This window comes from Mauremys reevesii, linkage group 4, assembly GCF_016161935.1.
Source record: "Mauremys reevesii isolate NIE-2019 linkage group 4, ASM1616193v1, whole genome shotgun sequence".
Classification (NCBI taxonomy): Eukaryota; Metazoa; Chordata; order Testudines; family Geoemydidae; genus Mauremys; species Mauremys reevesii.
Genome location: NC_052626.1, coordinates 12,927,707 through 12,948,802, shown reverse-complemented (window position 1 = coordinate 12,948,802; position 21,096 = coordinate 12,927,707). Strand labels below are relative to the sequence as shown.

At 47.1% G+C, this 21,096-nt stretch overlaps 1 protein-coding gene and 1 long non-coding RNA gene across 4 annotated transcripts in view; one reads left to right on the top strand and one right to left on the bottom strand.

Moving 5' to 3' along the window:
- RTN1 (reticulon 1) overlaps positions 1-21,096 on the top strand; it is a 189,105-nt gene that overhangs the window by 148,080 nt on the left and 19,929 nt on the right. Inside the window, exon 1 of one of the 3 annotated variants that reach the window (XM_039536277.1) lies at positions 17,202-17,376. The exons of the other annotated variants lie outside the window; for them this stretch is intronic. Within the exon in view, the coding sequence (XP_039392211.1) occupies positions 17,316-17,376 (61 nt within the window). The 5' untranslated portion in view covers positions 17,202-17,315. Of the gene's footprint in view, positions 1-17,201; positions 17,377-21,096 lie in introns of those variants that run through there. 3 annotated transcript variants of the gene reach the window in all.
- The window catches only part of LOC120404199, a 43,641-nt gene that overhangs the window by 13,906 nt on the left and 8,639 nt on the right, over positions 1-21,096 (bottom strand). Inside the window, exon 2 of the long non-coding RNA XR_005597857.1 lies at positions 519-627. This is a non-coding gene — a long non-coding RNA (uncharacterized LOC120404199). The remainder of the gene's footprint in view (positions 1-518; positions 628-21,096) is intronic.

Below are 21,096 nucleotides of genomic sequence, written 5' to 3'. Positions count from 1 at the left end.
TTCTGTGCACTGTGGAGCAGGTCACCATCTGGGGCTGTCAACCAGGCACCTCTCACCAGTACTCAATTCACCTGCGAAGAAAGACATTCGTGCCCCTCGCTGGGATTTCCACTTGCATGGCAGGATTACGGGTTCTTCTTCATTTGGAGCCTCTGTGAACTCTAGGAAGCAGGGCTTGTCCGGGTTACAGGGGTAGCTGCACCCTGTCCCCTTCTGGGCCTCTGAGTGCACCTCCTCAGGTCCTAGGCATCCTGCCATTACCCAATCCACGGTGGAATTCTGCAGCTCTCCCACTCTCAGGCCAGGCCCTGGGTTACAGTATGCAGTATATCAGCCGTACTTACCTCGCGGGTCTGACCGAGTTTGGGCACCTGCAGTTCTTCTCTTTGGAAGTCTATGACCAGTGGTGTACAATGATCAGAGAGCATCCTTAAGCCCAAAATATTGTTTGTCTTGCAGTGGGAACAAAGCGTTTAGAGAGGGAGGAGTTTAAAACCATCTACTCACACGTGTCTTACCTTACGGCTCACCATCCCCATCCTCTGATGGCAACCTAAGCAGGTCTAACTTCTTCAGACACCCCAGTGGGTGCCCGTGTCACAGTCTGGTTCTCAAGCATGCCTGTCCCTGAGAGAGAGAGAGAAACAAACCTTTTTTAAAATCATTTTTATAGTTTTTTGATCTCCTGCATTCCAGGGCTGTTCCCTGGCGTTGTCTCTTAACAACCCTCAAGTGTTTAGGGAGAAGTAGCTTATCTTGAGCCATTTTTCCCTTCCTGCTTGTTTTTCCTTAAAAACCCCTATTAAATTATATCAGCATTCACACAGTAAACATTCTGATATTTAGGTCAACAGTATTTATAAATCCTTACAGAGCTGCTCCACATCCATCATAGGGCTGCGTGAAGGAACCATCACCATTAGGACAAAGAAGTTTTAACCTGATTTTTTTTTAATTCATTTTATTTCTGTATTTATTTTGCAGGTTTCTGGGGTGGGAGGGACCCAAACCACACATCTTTCAGCAGAGTATAGAGCAGTTTAATCTCACCCTAAAAAGGGCTCTTGCTGCAAAACTGGCAAATTTTTCTGTGGGGAAAGTTCAGGAGAGCACAGGATTTTCACCATATTGTTAGCAGAACGCCATACGTACAAATTGTCAGGAACATTCATTATGATTGCTTTCCTCGTTCTATTGGCAGAGCCTAGAAACCCTAATGAGGATCAAAGTTCCATGGTGTTAGGGGCTGTAATTACACACAGTGAGAATCAATCCCTGTGCCAAAGAGGCAATCTAAATAGGAGAAACAGGCAGATGGTGAGGAAAAAGAAAGTAATACAATCCCCATTTTACAGGTGGGGGAACTAGTTATTGAGGCACTGAACGACTGGGTGACTTGCCCAATGTCATGTAAGAAGGGTGTGGTAGTGATAGGAATTGAACCCAGCTTTCCAGATGCCTAGCCTAGTGCCCTAACCTTAGAACCATCATTTCTCTCTTGAAAAGCTCTTATTTTAAAAAAAAAACTGGCTCCATCTTGTTGCCTGATAGTCCCTGGAGCCATTTCCAAACTTAGTTCTTGAAAACCAATCCAGGACATATTGGCCTTTTCCTTGTGTAGACGGGGCCATACTACCAAGGAATCATTCCCTTCCTGTGGGAGCAAATGGTCCATGACCAGCTGTTGTCCTGGAGGTGCTCACTTCAGGCAGATGTATTCCCCGGTTGTGGGTAAGCGCTACTTGTGGGTATCCTCCTCACACTGTACCAGCTTTGTCCTCTCCTTTCTAGCAAATAGAACAAAGACTTTGGGCATGATTCTGTTCTTAATGACACTGGTTTTACCCCACTGTAACTGCATTGACTTCAGTGGAATTACTCCTGTTTCCAGTAGTGTAACTGAGATCAGAATCAGGCTTGGCATCTATAGGCAAAGCTTCCTTTTCCACAAACAATGTGAATCTTCCTTTGGTCTCTGTAAGCAGCACACTCCCCTGAGCTCTGTTGAGACCACATATATTTTACCCCTTTATGTGACTTCCCTTTTGTGTGCTGCACTCTACTCTCTTTGCTTAGGTTAACGCAACACTATTGCAATCAACAAAAGAACAAAAAATATTTTTGTTCAGAGCATGCTCCATTTCCACTGAGAACAAAAATAAATTCAGTTTCATTCAGAGGCAACACGTTTCTGCTGCCAAGGCTGGCAGCAGAAAGGCTGAATCTAAGCACCTATCATCAAAAAACACTCTAATCTTTATTTTTTATTTTTTTAAATGATACATCTGTTTCCTTGTTTCAGAGTGATAGCCATGTTAGTCTGTATCAGCAAAAACAACGAAGAGTCCTTGTGCCACTCGTTTTATCTGTTTCCTTGGACTCGGAAGCAGGAATGGGCAGCCAGAAGCAGACATTGAAACTAATTCTGATTTGCTGCTGTCAGCTGTCAATTCTTTCTTCTGCTTCCATGGAAACACAGGTTGGATGAAGGGAAATGAGGCAAAGGCTTAGTGGAATGACTTCTAAAATATTTGCCTTTCTTTTACGTTGAACGATCCTCCTCTTACTTACAAAATGGAAGGCAAGAGGAGAATCCCCACAGTAAGCCTAATCAAGGCACCTCCTTAATGTTGTTTCTGCTATGGCCTGTGTTATGCAGGTGGTCTTGAAAAATTATCTCAATGGTCCCTTCTGGCCTTGTAGTCTTTGAATTGATATAAGTGAGGGGCTTGCAAGCTGGTCCGAAGTGACTCAATTCCTTTGTTAACTAATTGAAATATGTCTGTTTCTGACAAATGTCTGTGTCAGAGATACTGGGGTGCCCTGCATTTTCAACAGTGACTCGTGGGTCTGACTTGAGACTAGAGCTGGGTGAATAACAACTGGGGGCCAAATGGAAAAATCCACTCCCCCCTCCCCCCCCCCAAATTGCTTCAGATTTAACTGAAGCTGAAATTTTTCAGGTTTTCTCATCAAAAAGAGAAACTGGAAACAAAAATTGTTTCAGAAATGCTGACCAGGGTGTGTCCAAAGTGAAATTTTCTCCCAAACCAGAGCCTATTCCAGGACCTCCTGGCTCCCACAGGAAGCCCTGGCATTGCTGGAAGCACTGGTGTGGCAGGTCTCTGGACCTGAGCCACAGATCCAGGAAGTGCTGGGGTCTCCAGCAGCCCCCAGGAACCCAGACAGTGTTCTGTGGGTGCCCTGCTTTGGATTCACTGAAAGCCCATCACACCCAGCTGTTTCACTGTGCATCCAGGGAGATGGAGGCTGTGATCTGAACGTGGAACTGAGAACCAGGAATTCCCGAGCCCTGCTCACAGCTTTGATGCTGATCTTCTCTTGAAGTCACTTTATCTCTCTGCCTCGCTTTCCTCATCCGTGAGATGGAGAGTATTGAACTTTCTTCCCCGCAGTGCCTCAGAGGGTAATGGTGCGCTAGAAAACTTTGAAGAGGGTAAGCACTGTGTGAATGCTGAGCCCTGTTCCCGGAGGCAAGTGGATCTCCATTACAACTGACCAGCTTGTTTTGTTTTGTTTACACTGGTTATGGCATTAAGCCAGAGCCCCGAGTAGGCACCGGCCTTTCCTACCCAGCTATCTGGTTTGCAGAGAGAGTGGTGCAGCCTCCTCTTTCCCAGTGTGCCTGGCCATGCTCTCATGTCCTCTGCCCACCTTGCTCCCTTCAGCTCTTGTTATTTACCAGGGCTATTGGACCACATTCTGGGCTCAGACAGCAGATCCTCGTTTAGAGTAAATTGGCATAGTCCGATTGACTTCAGTGAAGCTACACAGATTTACATCAGCTGAGTTTGCCTTCAGTAGAGTGACTCCTGCTTTACACCGATGTAGCTGAGAGCAGAGTCAGACCCACTGTTTTCCATCTGACTCCAGGGTTCTGTTCATTATCATGCCGTAAGAGAGAGCATCTTAGCATATGGCTTGGTGCGACTGCGGCACTGAGATGAATTCATCACTCTGCAATAGGCAGAGGATTTGTTGTTGTTGTTTGTTTATCTTTTAATAAAAATAATTTCCCTCCCTCCCCCCTAATTCATTAAGGGCTTTTCAAACTCTGAAAAGTGCTACTGTTCCATTTGGGAGCTAGCACATATTAATAGTAATGAGGTTATTTAAATGGAGAGGAATTTCTTCCTGCAGCAGAATCTCCCACTTTTCTGAGGTAGCAAAAGCACAGCGCAGTCCTTTTAAACATTTTTAACTAAATTCTTTCTTTGGCGCTGGTGAGACATGTCACCTCAAGCTGTCTGACGGCTCTGTGTGATTCATGCGAATCCGAAATCTGCATTGTTTACTCTGCTTTGCGGGGAAATGCAGAGGGGTTTCTGACACTTCAAACACACAACGGAATCATCACTTTTATTTTCCAGCTAATTGGGAGTCAAAAATAAGCCATGCCGGGCTGAGCCCTGCCTCTCCCTATGCCAAGGCATTAGCTCTTTCCCCTGTGTCCCAGGCATCCCCTGCAATGCTAGCTCCCTGAAGGTGTCATGTCTGGGTGGGAGCAGGGTGATCCTTTCTCCATTGCACCAGGATGGTTGCACTGTGAGGGGCGCTAGCTACACTTACCATACATATGCAGTGAGAGGTGCCCCTCCTTGTGCTTCCCCAAGCCCTCTAAAGGAATAATACCTCCATGCACCACACCTCCCTGAGCCTCCTCCCTTCCCCAGCATTGCTTGGGCTCCCATGAGCCACAACCGAGTCCAATATTTGCTTAATTCTGAGTCAACGGAAGACAGATTCATGCCATTTAAGGCTGTATATGGTAAGGAGCAGAAATGCATAGTGCCATGTTCTATTTGTCACTTCACACTGGCTGCTAGAGCACATGATCTAATGCAGCAGTTCTGATGTCTTCTTCAATCAATATGCCTAGACCACAGGCCCTCCAGATCCAGAGGGGCGTGACCACCTTCCCTTTCTATATAACATGATGGCAGGAGGATCCGGAACTTTTTCCCATTGTACCATGGGGCCATAGTATGGAAAAGCTCGAGAATCATTGGTTCAGAGCCAGGCAAATAACTCACACTAAGTAATTTATCTGATAGTTTTTCTCCTCTTCTTTTTCCATTCCTGACTGTCCACAAACCGATCATGGTTTTCTGAAATATATTTATAAACTAGAAATGAACTAAAAATAACGTTTATAAATCAATTCTTGGTCTTTAGCTTGGTTGCAAGGAATCTGAAATACGAGCTCTTTAGATTGGACGCAGACACGTAATAGCAAAACCAAGGAGGAGTCCTCGTGGCACCTTAGAGACTAACAAATTTATTTGGGCATAAGCTTTCGTGGCTAAAACCCCCAGATGCATGGAGTGAAAAATACAGTAAGCAGTATATATATGAAAAGATGGGAGTTGCCTTACCAAGTGTGGGGTCACTGACTACCACTCTGAAACAGACCTGTAATAGTTTTTGGTCTCCTGGTTGCGTGAGTGTAACTCTTAAAATCAGGTGTTTACATCATGCAGTTACATGGGATGAGGAATTCAAAACTCGCTTTCCAGGAATATTTTGCAGTATTTGTTTAGGACTGGCAGTTTCAGCAAACCACTGTTTGCTGGGATATTTTCAGAACATGAAACAGGTGGAGCAAATTTGTTTAAAAATTCCAATCAATACTTTTCAGTATTCATCCGGCTGTGGTTTTGTCCACTGCTAAGTGTGCTGAAATGCTAGGTTCATTGTTTTGCTGGGTCACACATTTCTTTTTATTTCAGAAATAATTTAGTGGGAGTCCTATGAGAGCAAATGTGAACATGCATTCAGAATTAGGGGTTTGCTAAATGGCATTTTGTAGATTTATACTCCAACTGTGATTAAATTTCTATTCAGAGTCCAACAGTTTTCAATGTGTAAATTTAAAAAAGCTGTATGATTTATTACATTTTTAAAAACCCTCCATGTTAGTCAGCTTCTGCAAACACACAAGCTCACTGTATCTAGGGAATTCTCAAGGGTAATGAGATGGGAAATGGAATGACTCAATCTGCCACTTTGCTTCATTTAGATACAGTGGCCAGGTCTAAATGTTATTTCGCTATCCCTATATGATATGTTATAATCCCATATTTCATTTGTTCACTTGCCTTCTTCAATGACTACTGCTCCTACTGTATCATCTACCAATCACTACTGAAGCTTACGTGGTTGAATATACCATGATGTGATAAAACTATTCCCTAGTTCAGTTTTGCTCAGTGTACATTCTCACTGCTTTTTGACTGGTTAACAACGTCCATTTCAATTCGTGTTCAGTTTATTCTGTACCTTATACACAGAACAGTGTACTGAGTAGAATTCTTCTCCCTGAGGAGGTAGACTGACTGAGGTAAACTTCTCAGGCATCACTGAATTGAAATTTTCCTAGGGTGAAGGGTATTTTCTTCCTTTTGTATTCCAGTTATAAAAGCATTTGAGGTGTGAATTGTCACACGGGTCAGACCGGTGCTCCATCTAGTTCAGTTGTCCTCCTCTGACACTGGGCAACTACCAGCTGCTTCAGAGGAAGGTGCTAATACCCCTAGTGAACAATTTGGAAATAACCTGCTCCTAAAGGAAGTTTCTTCCTAACCCCCATCTGTTAGTGGTTTTGTTGTGCCCTGGAGAATGAGGATTTATATGGCATCTGAAAATGTATTTTACTCTATTTAATGTAACTGGATTTTTTCTTAATCATACTAAGCTTTTAGTCTTGATGACATCTTGTGGCGAGGAGTTTCATAGATTCGTTAGGCATTGTGCAACGAGCATTTCCTTGGATCAGTTTTAAATATGTTGCCTTTGAATTTAATTGAGTGGCCTTTTGTTTTTCTGTATGGCAGACACTAAACTGGAGCATCTGATCTACTTCCTCTGAACCATTAATCGTATACCTCCAGCCTCTTTTTCATTTCCTCTCAAAACTAAACAGGTCCAATCTTTTCAGTCTCTCCACCTATGGAAGTCTTCCCATGCCTTTAATCATTGTTGTGTCCTGACACTACACCTCCTATTTCTGCTGTAGATTTTTACTTGTTACCTTTCCCCAGAACTGCAGATATCAATGATTTTTAGCCTCTGGAGTGCCTGAGTACCCCTCACTGTTAAGCCACGGTTAAGTTCACCCATGCTCCAGACACACAGGCCACCTCAGTCTCATCTTAAATGGACAGCTTATTAATGGACAGTGGTCTCTGTCAAAATGTTGACCACCCAGTTAGCATTGCTTCAGTTTAAGGTTCCCTCAGCTGTATTACTTACAAATGTAGGGTTACCATACATCTGGGTTTTCCTGGTCAGGACCTCTTTTTTGGTCCTCCGATCTCTGTCCAGGAGGATTTTTGAAATATGAACAAATGTCTGTGATTTTTCCTTGCTCGTTCTTTTTCCAACATTGATTCTGGTACAACTGCAATTCCCGGCGTGCCCTAGAAGCAGCATGTGTGTTTATTGGGTTGACACCCTTACTTCTGCGCTGCTCTGCCTTCAGAGCTGGGCAGCCAGAGAGCAGTGGCTACTAGCTGGGCACCCAGCTCTGAAGGCAGCGCTGCTGCCAGCGGCAGTGAAGAAGTAAAGGTGACGTGGCATTGGAAATGATCCTGCTTGTACAGTGCAACTACAGGCACACATCTTGCAAAGACTTTCATGGCTACCCGATGAGCAATCAATAACTGCTGAGAAAGATACACTCTCTACAGAGAAATATGCATGGGCACAACAGGAAGCAGCACAGTAGGAAAGGACTGACTGCATGTAAAAAGGTACATTTACATTTCATTTACATTTTTTTAGGCCATTACACTTGTTATTTATAAATGTTAAATATTCAAAGAAGAAACTGTACAGTAGAAACTGTACTCCCTCCTCCTCAAGCTCTCCCTCCCCCCGGCAGTGTCCTCTATTAGGGAACATGAAATATGGTAACCCTGTACAAATGGCAACTACTCTAGGAGCTTCTATGTATAATTGTTATCCCTTTTGGCCTGAGCCGTTAGCCAAGATTTAGGGTCTTGAGGGTTGCTCCCATTAGGAGGACAATAGAGGATGGAATTGTTTTTTACTTTGATGTAATCCTGTTTATTTACAAAGAGTGTACAAGGTCCTGTTCCCTGAAGACAGTAGGACTCAAAGAGGAGGCAATTCCTTTGCTCATGATTCCAGTCCTCATTCCAACCAGCACTCTGCCCAAAAAGCTTCCCCTCTTTGCTTTCTCGCTGAACCACATTTCCGATGCTTCTCTTGGTGTCTTCTTGGTTTTTGCAGCTTCTCTCTGGTTGCATCTGGGTGCTTCTGCTTGTAGACACGCACAGCTCCATCCTCCACAAGGGTGCAAAACCCTTCCCCCACATAAGTCAGGTCCTGACTGACCTTGCATGCAGTCTCTGTTTTGGGTAGTGATTCCTGTTGTTTCAAAGATCTTACTGCAAAAAGGAGTTGAACTGCTTCTTACTAGGGCTGTTGATTAATCACAGTTTAACTCACGTGATTAACTCAAAAAAATTAACTGTGATTAATCGCACTGTTAAACAATAGAACACCAATTGAAATTTATTAAATATTTTTTGATATTTTTCTACATTTTTAAATACATTGATTTCTACTATAACAGAATACATACTGTACAGTGCTCACTTTATATTATTTTTATTAAAAATATTTGCACTGTAAAATGATAAACAAAAGAAATAGTGTTTTTCAATTCACCTCATACAAGTACTGTAGTGCAATCTCTATCGTGAAAGTGTAACTTACAAACAGTGCCATGTGAACACCTGTTCTCACTTTCAGATGACATTGTAAACAAGAAGCAGGCAGCATTGTCTCTTGCAAATGTAACCAAACTTGTTTGTCTGAGCGATTGGCTGAAGTAGGACTGACTGGACTTGTAGGCTCTAAAGTTTTACATTGTTTTATTTTTAATGCAATTTTTTTAATACATAATTCAACATTTGTAAGTTCAACTTTAATGATAAAGAGATTGCACTACAATACTTGTATTAGGTGAATTGAAATATACTATTTCTTTTGTTTTTACAGTGCAAATATTTGTATTAAAAATAAATAGAAAGTAAGCACTGTATACTTTGTATTCTGTGTTGTAATTGAAATCAATATATTTGAAAATGTAGAAAAACATCCAGAAATATTTAAATAAATGGCATTCTATTATTGTTTAACAGTGCAATTAATCATGCGATTAATCGCAATTAATTTTTTTAATCGCTTGACAGCCCTGCTTCTTGCCTTTATCCTGAATGAAGGATAGATGTGTCACACCCACCAACTTCAAAGGAGTTGCACTCAACCTGCATCAGCACAATATAATGACCCTTACATAGACAGGTTTATAGAAATAGTACATTATTTCTCACTTATGCACCAGGAAACATAGGTTTATGTTAGCCAGTCGTTCTGGACAGAGAACTTAACTGAATGCATTTCAGGGCTAGATTCTGATACCCTTACTCATAATTAGTAACAACTGCTTCTCAAGTCGTCCCATTGTTTTCAATGCTATGTCTCTATGGTACATATCTGGCCCCAGTTATAGCAGTATCACAAAAGACCTGTGAGATAGGAAGTATTTTATCCCTATTTTACAGATGGGAAACTGAGATTCTTGTCCCAGGTCACACAAAGTCTGTGACTGAGCAGGGAATTGAACCAGTCTCCCAAGTCAGAGGCTATTGCCCTAACCTTCCTCTGTGGGTTTAATAGGATACTCTAGTAATTGAGCTTACTGTATTCTCATGCAACTCTGAATTCCCTAACTACTAGAGCTTTGTTCTCTATACTTCATATGGTTTTGCTGATGTAATCTTAACCCTTTTGCCTTCAGAATAGAAAATCAAATAATTTTTTTCTTATATAATCAACTTTAAAAACTTCCAAATCTGGCACCCCCTTGTCACTGTATTACAAAGGGGGCGGTGATCCTGCTTTTATTCAAATACCCTGAGACTGAATCGATTTTCCAGTGGGAGATCCCTGGTTACCTCTCTCCACCATGAAGGTCTCTGTACTTCCAGCAAATTCTACTGCCTCCCCTACTATCTGTTTGTTCTTTTCTCTCCTTCCTCGTTTCAGTTTGAATTTAGTGCCAGCTTTAGCACATGCATGCACACGCCAAAGGCAACTTCAGTGCTGAGCTATGGAAGCCCCTAAAGGCCAATGTCAATGGTGTGGAAATTCAGTCTGTGTTTTGCTGAATCAGGATTGGAATCTCTCTGTTTTGCTTTGCTCACACTATTTCCTGGGTGCGCCTTCATCCCTGCCCTCCAAGCTTAATGCCAGTGGCTCCCTTGAGCGGATACATCCCAGGTTATAGTGACTCAATACTGCCTCTGGGAGTACATGCCCTTGCTTTGTTTGTTCATAGTTGTTCTCCCAGGTACCATCACAAAGTAATACAAAAGTGTCCTCACACTTTTTTTTTTCACCAGGAAACACAATTCTGACCACTTTACAATCTCGGGCTCTGGAAGATCATTTCCTGAACTAATCTTTGATTTTTAAGGTCAGGCTTGACAAAGCCCTGGCTGGGGTGATTTAGTTGGGGATTGGTCTTGCTTTGAGCAGGGGGTTGGACTAGATGACCTCCTGAGGTCCCTTCCAACCCTGACATTCTATGATTCTATGATTTCTAATTCCCTCGGAGTCCATAACATCATCTAAGAATCAACCCCGTTATCTTCACTGTCCATAGCATCTCTCAGCCCAAAATGTTTGTATGATTTCTCTCCATACACTCAACCCTATTCCACCTAGACTGCCCCTCTCTAAGGGCACTTGTGTATGCTCTGTATTCTGGTATTTTCTGTCCTTTGTTGTCCATGTTTACTCATAGCCCTGTTATTGTAATAATACTCATCCTCCTCTCTGTTTCCAGGAGATGCATTATCTTAGGATATAGCTAGACAGCTTCCCTCTGAGCTCCCGCCTTCCCTCATCACTAATCTGAAAGCCCAGCCAAATAATTTTCCATATTAGCAGCCAAAAGATAGGCTTCCCTATTTCTGAGATGCAGCCTGCTGTGACTTCCCTGCTACCCCAAGCTGCATGAGAACAAACTAGAGTGCATGATTGCTCATACCCATTCTTTCCCTTTGTGATTCATAGAGAGAGAATTTTCTGTCTCCAAATGTCTCGCTCCCAAAGAGGCCAATGATTGGCACAGAAGACATTTTACTGCTATTTAAATTCAGTTTAATATGAGTATTGTGTTGCCATTTGCCTGAAATAGCTGAAACTGCTATGGCACTTCTGGCAATTGTCTACCTACATTCCAACATTCTACCTCCAACATTCTACCATTAATGAATTTATCCTCATATCATCCCTGTGAAGTAGGGGGATATTCTTATTCCCTGTTACGGACATGGCGGGAACTTGACACAGAGAGATTAATGCCGAGTTTTTCAGAGGAGATGGGTGCCCCAATGCCCTTGAATTTCAGTAGGAGGTTAGCGCCTAATTTCCAGAGGTACCTTTGAAAATGCCAGCCCTCATAACTTGCCCAAAGTCACAGAGCTGGAAAATGACACCTGATCTCCTGATTCCCAGCCCAATGTCTTAACCCAGGGGTCAGCAACCTATGGCACGCGACCCTGTCCGGACTCCAGCATGCCATTAAAAATCCTGCCCAGCCTCGCCCGCTCTCCTCTGCCCTCTGCTTCCCCCGTTGGAGCAGGGAGCAGAAGCATAGCCGTGCACACGGGGTGGGCAAATAGCCCCACTCTCCCGGCACGGCAAGCCGCGGGGTTCGCGCTCCGGGGCCAGAGCGCTGGCAGAGCGCAGCAAGCTGCCGGCCCCTCTCCTGGAGCCCTGCCGCCGCGTGCAGTGCTCTGGGGGTCGGGGCTGTGCGCTCCCGCGGGGCGGCGTATCTAGCTCTGTGTGGAGCCTCATGGTAAGGGGCCCAGGGCTGGGGGGGTTGGATAAGGGGTGGGGGCAGTCAGGGGACAGGGAGCAGGGTCAGTTGGATGGGGAGGTGGGGTCCCAGGGGGGTTAGGGGTGGGGGTCTCTGGAGGGGGCAGTCAGGGAGCAGGGGGGGTTGGATGGGGCATGGGAGTCCTGGGGTTTGTGAGGGGGCGGGAGGTGGATGGGGTCAGGGCAGTCAGGGGACCGGGAGCAAGGAGGGTCCTGGGGAGGGCAGTTAGGGTGGGTGGTCTCTGGAGGGGGTGGTCAGGGGACAAGTTGCTGGGGGGTTGTATGAGTTGGGAGTTCTGGGGGGTCCTGTCAGGAGGCAGGAGTGTGGAGAGGGGTTAGCGCAGGCAGGGAGTCGGGGGGGTTGGATGGGTCAGGAGTTCTGGGGGTCCTGTCGGGGCAGGGAGTGGTTGGATAGGCATGGGAGTCCCGGGGGTCTGGCTGGGGACTGGGGTGTGGATAAGGGTCGAGGCAGTCAGGGGACAGGTAGGGGATAGGGTCCAGTCCGAGGACAAGGAACAGGGAGGCTTAGATAGGGGGTGGGGTCCCAGGACGGGGTAGTCAGGGGACAAGGAGCAGCGGGGTTGGGAGTTCTTAGGGGGGCAGTCACCCAGCCCTCTCCCCTGAGCCCTGACCCCCACACATACACCACACCCTCTGCCCTGAGCCCTGGACACCCCCCAGTCCCCTTCCCTGAGCCCTATACCTCCCTCATACACACCCAGCCCTCTGCTTGACTCCTTCATCCCCCCACCCAACCCTAGCCCTGACACTGGCACCCCCACCCATACCCAGGCCCCCCTCTGCCCTGACACCTACCCCCCCCCACATACCTAGCCCCCAGCCCTGACTCCAGCCCTCTGCCCCCAGCCCTGTGGGTCCCGGCCCCGCACAGCCTGCTGCTGGTCTTGGGTTCTGACTGACAGACCCTTGCCAGCCGGGGTCCCGGCCACAGGCCTCGCTCAGCCCGCTGCCGGCCTAGGTGAACAGAACCCCAGACCAGCAGCGGGCTGAGCGGGCCGGCAGCATAAGATCAACATTTTAATTTCATTTTAAATGAAGCTTCTTAAACATTTTGAAAACCTTGTTTATTTTACAATACAAACACTAGTTTAGTTATATAATATATAGACTTATAGAGAGAGACCTTCTAAAAAACATTAAAATGTATTACCAGCACCCGAAACCGTAAATTAGAGTGAATAAATGAAGACTCGACACACCGCTTCTGAAAGGTTGCCGACCCCTGGGTTAGATAGTAGAAAAAAACTTTCTACCGATAAGGATGGTTAAACTCTGCAATCGGCTTCCAAGGGAGGTTATGGAATCCCCATCACGGACAAACACCTGTCAGGGATGATCCAGGTTTACTTGGTCATGCCCCCAGCTGGGGGCTGGACTAGATGACCTCTCAAGGTCCCTGCTGGTGACCTTATTTCATGTATTCCTTAGTCCTCACTTCCCCCTTGCCTTAGATCAGCTTCTCCACTAGTTCATCTCTCTCAGTTCTACAATGACTCCTGCATGAGAGGGATCAGGTCTGCCTTTCTGCCCTTTGAAAATGATTTAAAAACCTGAACAATGAGGTCATCAGGCCTTTGGCTATAGTAGCACTAGCAGATTTTACGGTGTAAAGAGCAACGTGTTACATATTAAGATTCTCCCCAGATATTGGCTTCGACTGTGGGAGAAGTTGTCCAAGAGGAAGATAAGTGACCTGCTACTGCCAGCTGCAAAGGACCTCTGTTAGCGTAAGCGCTAGAGGCCTGTTTCTCTGAAGCAGTCCAGTCCCAGCTCCCTATGGCTGGGTGTGCGACGTACATAGCTGTGTCTGCAGCACAAGGATTTTTTACAATACATTGGCTTCAGTGGGAGTTCAATGTATCCAGGATGAAAACTGGAGAATTTAGCCCTTGATATTTATGTGGCTGTTACACTGAGACTGAGTTTAATGTACAATTAGAATGTATCAATAACAATATTTAATGTGATGGCATGGTCTAGAAAAGTGGTCCCCAAACTTTTTACCTCATGCCCCTCCTTACTGCTGTCCACATCCCCCCCCCTAGGGTAACCAGGTGTCCAGTTTTTTACCAGAACACCTGGTCGCAAAGGTCTACAGTGCTGTGGCGCTAAGGCAGGTTAGCCCCTACCTGTCCTGGCTGGCACCGTGCTGCTTCCCGGAAGCAGCCAGCTGGTCCAGGTCCTAGGCAGGGAGGCCATGAGGCTCTGCATGCTGCCCCCACTCTGAGCACCGGCTCCGCACTCCTTTTGGCCAGGAACCGGCCAATGGGAGCTGTGGGGAATGGTGCCTGCGGGTGAGAGCAGCATGCAGAGCCGCCTGCTGCGTCTCTGCCTAGGACCTGGACCAGCTGGGCTGCTTCCAGGGCGCAGCGAGGTGCCAGCCAGGACAGGTAGGGACTAGCCTGCCTTAGCACCACAGCACCACTGACTGGGAGCCACCTGAGGTAAGCCCACATCCCAACCCTGAGCCCCAACCACCTGCCCCAGCCCTGAGCCCCCACCAAACCCGAGCATCCTCCTCCACCCCAAACCCCTCATCCCTGGCCACACCCCAGAGCCCTCACCCTCTCCTGCACCCCAACCCCCTGCCTCAACCCACAGCCCCCTCCCACACTCCAAATCCCTCGGCCCCACCCCCCAGCCTGAGGCCCCCTCTTGCATCCCAAACCCTTCATCCCCAGCCCCACCCCGGAGACCTCACCCTCTCCTGCACCCCAACTCCCGCCCCAGCCCAGTGAAAGTGAGTGAGGGTGGGGGAGAGCGAGCCACCAAGGAAGGGGGAATGTAGTGAGCAGGGGTGCGGCCTCGGGGAAGGGGCAGGTGAGGGGCGGGGCCTCGGGGGAATGAGTGGCACCTCAGTGAAGGGGCGGGGCTAGGGTGTTGGTTTTTGTGCGACTAGAAAGTTGGCGACCCTATCCCCTGCCCCGCACCCCGCAGGAGCCACAGCTGGGGCCTTGGTTGGAACCGGTGCCACGGCTGGGAGTGGGGCTATTGTTGGGGCCGGGGGCCAAGGCTGGGGCCTGGGCAGGAGCCGAGGCCAGAGCTGGGGGCGGGGCTAGGGCCAGAAGTAGAGCCGGGGCTGGGGCCAAGGCCAGAGCAGAGCTGGGCAGAGCGGGGCAGGGTGGCATTCTCTCCCCGCCCCCCATGTGGCCTGGCCTGGGCCCGGGCCCCACCATGCCTTTCCAAATACTCCTCCACACCCTCCTAAGAAGGCGCATCCCACAGTTTGGGGACCATTGGTCTAGAAGATTAACTATCAGTCTGGGAGCTGGGCACTCCTAAAGACCAATCCCAGTGCTGACAGTGACTTGTATGGTAGGTTTCCATGTCTCTGTTTTCCCATCAGTGAAATGGGGATAATAATACTTATTAGGGGGTGTTTGGGGATTGATTAATATATGCACTGTGCTTTGAAAAGGCCAAACACTGTAAATTCTAAGTCTGCTTATTGCCGGTGCTGTTCAGCTCTAGGATGCTAGATTAATTAACCCTCAGCATGTCTCTGCAAGGGACATGGGGAAGCACCATCCTTCATTTTACTGCTGGGGAAACTGAGGCAAAGAAGTTAAGTGGCATGGCTAAGGGGAAATCAGTGTCCAAGCTGGGATTAGAAATCAAGAATTCATGGCTTCCATGCTTTCAGGGGCAGCTCTAGGAATTTTGCCACCCCAAGCACGGCAGGCAGGCTGCCTTCCGCGGCTTGCCTGTGGACCGTCCGCTGGTCCTGCGGCTTCGGCAGACCTCCCGCAGGTGTGGGAGGTCCGCCGAAGCCGTGGGACCAGCGGACCCTCCGCAGGCAAACTGCGGAGGCAGCCTGCCTGCCGCCCTCGCGGGGCCAGCAGAGCACCCCCCGCGGCTTGCCGCCCCAAGCACACGCTTGGCGTGCTGGGGCCTGGAGCTGCCCCTGCATGCTTTATGCTAAGAGCTTTCCCTCTTTAAATGTAAAGATGCTCCTACCACATGTACATCCTGTGGAGCCACCTTTAATATAGCGTTTGTTTAAGAACTGTCTAGTGTATCTCCCTAGGAACATAGCCCCATGTCACTGCTGGCTCCTAACCCCCTCTCTCCAAAGTCCCATTATCATACACATTCCCCTATCTGCGCTTGCTTTTCTGTGTGATGCACAGACTGGGGGGCAGGGGCGGCTCTACCTTTTTGGCCGCCCCAAGCAGTCATGCGCGGGAGGCGCCCCGGAGCCGCGGGAGCAGCGGACCTCCAGCGGACATGACTGCAGAGGGACCGCTGGTCCCGTGTGGCTCGGCTGAACCTCCCGTGGCTGCAGACGGTTCGCGGGTCCGGCGGCTCCGCTTGAGCTGCCGCAGTCATGCCTGCGGGAGGTCCAGCCGAGCCGCGGGACGAGCGCCCCCTCCGCAGTCATGCCTGCGGCAGGTCCAGTCGTCCCGGGGCTCCGGTGGACCTCCCGCAGGCATGACTGTGGCAGGTCCGCCGGCCCAGCCTGCCGCCCCCCCAGCGGCAGGGGACGGGCCGCTCCTCGGCTCGCAGCGGCAGGATGAGCTGGGGCCCCAGCCTTTTGCCGCCCCCTAGATTTTGCCGCCCTAGGCACCAGCTTGTTTTGCTGGTGCCTAGAGCCGCCCCTGCTGGGGGGCTTGGGCGCGGTAACTGGAATCCAGTCTCTGCTCATTTGTGCTCTGTCCTATACCCAGACTTGGAAAGCTGCGAATGTTTGGGGGGTTTATTTACTCTGTCATTTCCTTGCGTCTCTGGACTATTTGGCCAAATCTCAGTTCACAGATCATTTAAAAAAATAAAAATAAATGGAGACTGGGCTGCATTTCGGGAGCTGGCTTCTGCCCTGAGCTGCAGCCAGGCCTTCTCTGGCCCTGCACAGACGTGACAGGGAGCAAGACTAATGCAGATGGAGGGGTGTAAATGAGGGGAGATTTGGCCCTCCACCAATCTGAAGAAAACAGTGGATTTCTTAATGTTCTCCAGAAATTTCTGGAACCTTAATAGTCACAGGGGGAGTAAATAGATAGGAAGCTGAGCCCCACCCACCCCACCCAATTTGTTTTTCTTTCTGTGCTGTCAGGTTGAGTTAACCATTTCGATGGCTTAACCGGGCTAAGCCGCCAAGCGAATGCTTTTGATTTGATAGGCAACTGCATCCCCTTTTCAAAGGAGCCTGCTCCCTAGGGCAACCACATCACAGTGCTGATTTGCTGCAGTGAAGACCGCAGCGCGTACAATATGCCCTCCCCCCTCTCCCTGTTCTGCTTACAGCATCGGTCTGTAGTCAGTGCAAGGAAGCAGCCGTGATACCCACTAACCTATTCATGCTTTGGAATGCCTCAGTGAGAATCCAGGAAAGGAGCCGCGATTCCTAACCCCTCAAGATGCAAGCCAGTGCCGATTCTACCAAGATGGACTGTCTGTGGAGCAACTGGAAATGTCAGGGTATTATATCTATTCTAGTGTTGCATGCCTAGAAAGACTGCATGTGAGAGAAGGCAAAGGCAGCATCCATCCATTTTGCATTGTTCACCTGTGGGCCTTTGCATGCTTTTTATTTCCCTGGAAGATTTTCTTTGAAGTAATTTTGAAAAACAACTCTGATTATACTCTATGAATTTCTTTTATTTCTCCAGTCCCCGGCTGTTACGTCTTAAAAACATATAATGCAGGACGTTTTCCTCTCACGCTGCAGCTCCTGGCAATCCCACCCATCCCTGATTATGTAGCTCTTTTCCTCATCCTTGGGATCATTGTCAGTCTGTGCCCAGCATGATTTCATATGCCGTGGTGCTTTTAGAAGAGGGCAGTAATTGTGAATTTGTGTCTGTTTAGGCTCCTGAGGTTTACTGACAGTCCTGTTTTGAAGCTTCAGTGCATCCTTTTGGATGGGACACACCCATTTTGAGATCTGTGTCCACTGTCAACACAAAGAAAATGTAGCCCCAGCAATAACTGTAATAATACTGAGAATACAGTGGCATTGCTACACATTTGTCAGTTTGCTGTATGGTAGCCTTTAAAATTATTCCGTGATTATTTTTTCTAGCGCACCCCTAAACCACCTGCTGTAAAATATTGCGCTGTTTTGATCATCCGTTGTGTAACTGATAAGGACAATAGAGGGGACGTTCTGTTATAACAAATTTATTTTTGACACGGTCCATGTTAGCACTGGGTGTGGCTGGCTACCTTCCAGCTCGCCTGACAGCTTTTCAGCCATTTTTATTCAGCTTCACACTTAATAGCGAGCATCTATCCTTTGTTTTGTTAAAAGACTGTCTATGTGACACTGCTTGGGGAGCAGATTACAGAAAACTAGATGGAAAGATGGATCCAGTCTTGTAATCTTATGTGTGTGTGGCAGGCTTTGTTTTATTGTATTAATTCTATAATAATCTTTATGACAGCAAGGTACATTTTTTTTACTTTGAACATATTGTGTACATTATTAATGATCTCTAGTGGGTCTCTAAATGTGAATTACACTCTTTAACAGCATGTGCTTAAAGGGCCTGTGCTTCTTTTCGGATGTAATTTCTCCTCCTCAAAAGAATATAAACCCTGGTAATTGTAATGTGATCTGGAAAGCCTTCTGAATGTGTTTGGGGAGCGGGGAAGGTTAATTGGATCCAGCCGATTGCTGTTTCTGATATATTTTAAACCTTGTTTCTGCACATAATCGTCACCACATTCGGAGGGATTTATCCTAAAGTCAGGCAGCTACAAAGTAAACAGATGCACCTGCTAATATAAGCCCCCAGCAGATCACAGCTTCCATTGTGTTAATAAAGAACCATTTTCAACCATCTACATGTGAAAGATTCACCACCAAGATTTATTATAATAACATGAATTCTGTATACTAAATTCCATGAGTTACTTTAAAAAAAAAGGTTAGATATTAAAATGCTGCCTATTCTTGTGGAAAAGAGAAAATTGCTGAGTCAAGTTGTCAAACTCATCTTGACTTAAAGCCAGATTGGATTTTTTGTCCATCTTTACCAAAAACAAAAAATATATACATAAAGTACAAAATATAGGGACACAGGGTATACTATCTTTGCTTAACAAATTATTAATAGTATTATTGTGCCATCTCTCTTTTTGCAGTCTCCCCTTTGAAATCAGTAGGCAGTTGTGCTTAAAACTGAATGACACAATATGGCCCACGTTGGTGAGAAAGAACCTAGTTGGAATGAATGATTACCATCCTTTATTTATCTTTTCCTTTCCCTTGATGTAGCTTTTTATGCATGAGGAATGAGAGTGCAGGGACTTTTGTGATGAAAACAGGGAAGATGCTCAAATAGCCATAGGATATTGGCTATGTCTGTAACATTCTACTGATAAAACCCAAATGCATGCAGCTGCAGAACTGTAACCCCCTCAAAAATAGCCACAAGAAGAATAAACATTGGGGGGGTTATATGGTCAACAAGAGACTGTGTTGACACTCTCCCTCCCCCAAATATCTATTTTCTGAAAAAATGAAGTTGTACAAATTTTCCACCTTCGTTAATTACTGCTTCATGTCAGGTAACATTTTTCCTTTCATAGGGCTGTCTATGTACATGACAGACAAAGATAAAAGCCATTGCAAATACTGCAGTGAGTCTTGATTGAAGTTATGGAAAATCTGAGTGGTGGTTAGCACAACTTTTAATTTACTAGAAAACCAGGTATGCAATTAACTAAAATTAAGGATGAGGCAATGTAATATATCAGTACTATTTTGGGGTGGGTTAGTGAAAAGCTAGATGGTGTTTATTCTGAAAAGCAGCTGATAAAATAGTTGGTGCTTTGGTTTTGCTCATCTTAACATGCTTTTTGTAAATATTCTTTGTGGTAATGGAAATACATTCAGTATTGGTATGTAATATTCAAACATATTGCAGTGTATTTTTATTCCTCTATCCTGGAAGTATGACATGATTGTATCAATCACAGGTGATGATAGAATCCTAAGGGAGAACCAAAGTCATTCTCTTGTGCTGGACATATGTCCCATTTCAAATATTATCATTGCAGAGTAAGGTGAATTACGGCAGAGTGTTACTTTGTTTGCATCTTTCACAGTTAGAAGGTGATGTATCAGAAATAGACTGGGGTTGAGCTATCCAGTATATATGACGGTGCAGAGGTACATATACCACTGAGTATGCCAGCCACTGCGGGCCTCCATACAGTGACAGGCAGAAGAGCTGACTGCAGAAGGTAGTACTTCAGAAATGATGTCACAACACCAGGCAGTCACGTTGTGCACTGCTCTGAGGTCTTTCTCGAAGTATCACTGTTGGAAGCTGTGTTTCTGAGAGTGGCTTAAAAACACAAGATGGCAGCATCTATCGCATCCTGACCTATGAAGATGTGGCATGATCCTCTAAGACAGTGGTTCTCAACCTTTCAGGAGTGTGACGGGGTTGGGACTCACCACCGTGGCACCTCCCGCTGGTTACCTCTGGGAATTAGCTCAGTTCATGGGGAGCGCCCTCTGCTTGTGGTGTCCCGTCTGTCGTCTGTTCCTTGCTGCTGCCTGGACCCGCGTTGCTCCCCGCTCGGCAGCGTCCTCTTCAGGCCATTGCCCTCCAACAGTGCCCACTGCTCCAGTCTCACCCCCTTCGGGGGTTCTGGTGTTATCAGCAGTCCTTCTCTGCACCCTCGCCACCATGGTCAACCACACCCCAAAGTCTAACCTCTAGTGTCAGGGGACCGGTGCAGTCCACTCTCACCACATCCACTGGTTGGGTGTTTGTGCAAAGGGGAAGGGGGGGACGCAGGCCCACCCTCTACACTGGGTCCCGACCCAGGGACCCTTTGGTGGCAGCCTTCCTACTAGGGCTGGCGCAACCCATTAGGCGAGCACTGACATTGGGGGGGTGGCGACTGCGGCGGCCGAACATCCAGCCATCGTTGGCGGTATTTCAGGGGCGGGACCTTCCACTGCCTCTGTCAGGGGCACCATTTTGGGGCGGGACTTTCCGCCACCTAGGGTGCCAAAAAGGCTGCTGGCGCTCCTGCTTCCTACCCTCCTTCTCTCTCCTTGTGCGCCTCTCTCCCTGGGCCGCTTCCCCTTCAGCCCCTTTGCACCGGCTAGGCCCTTCTTCCCTCAGGGCCTGCAGCCTGGCAGGTAGTGGGCTGGAGTTCTCTTCTACTCCCCAAAGC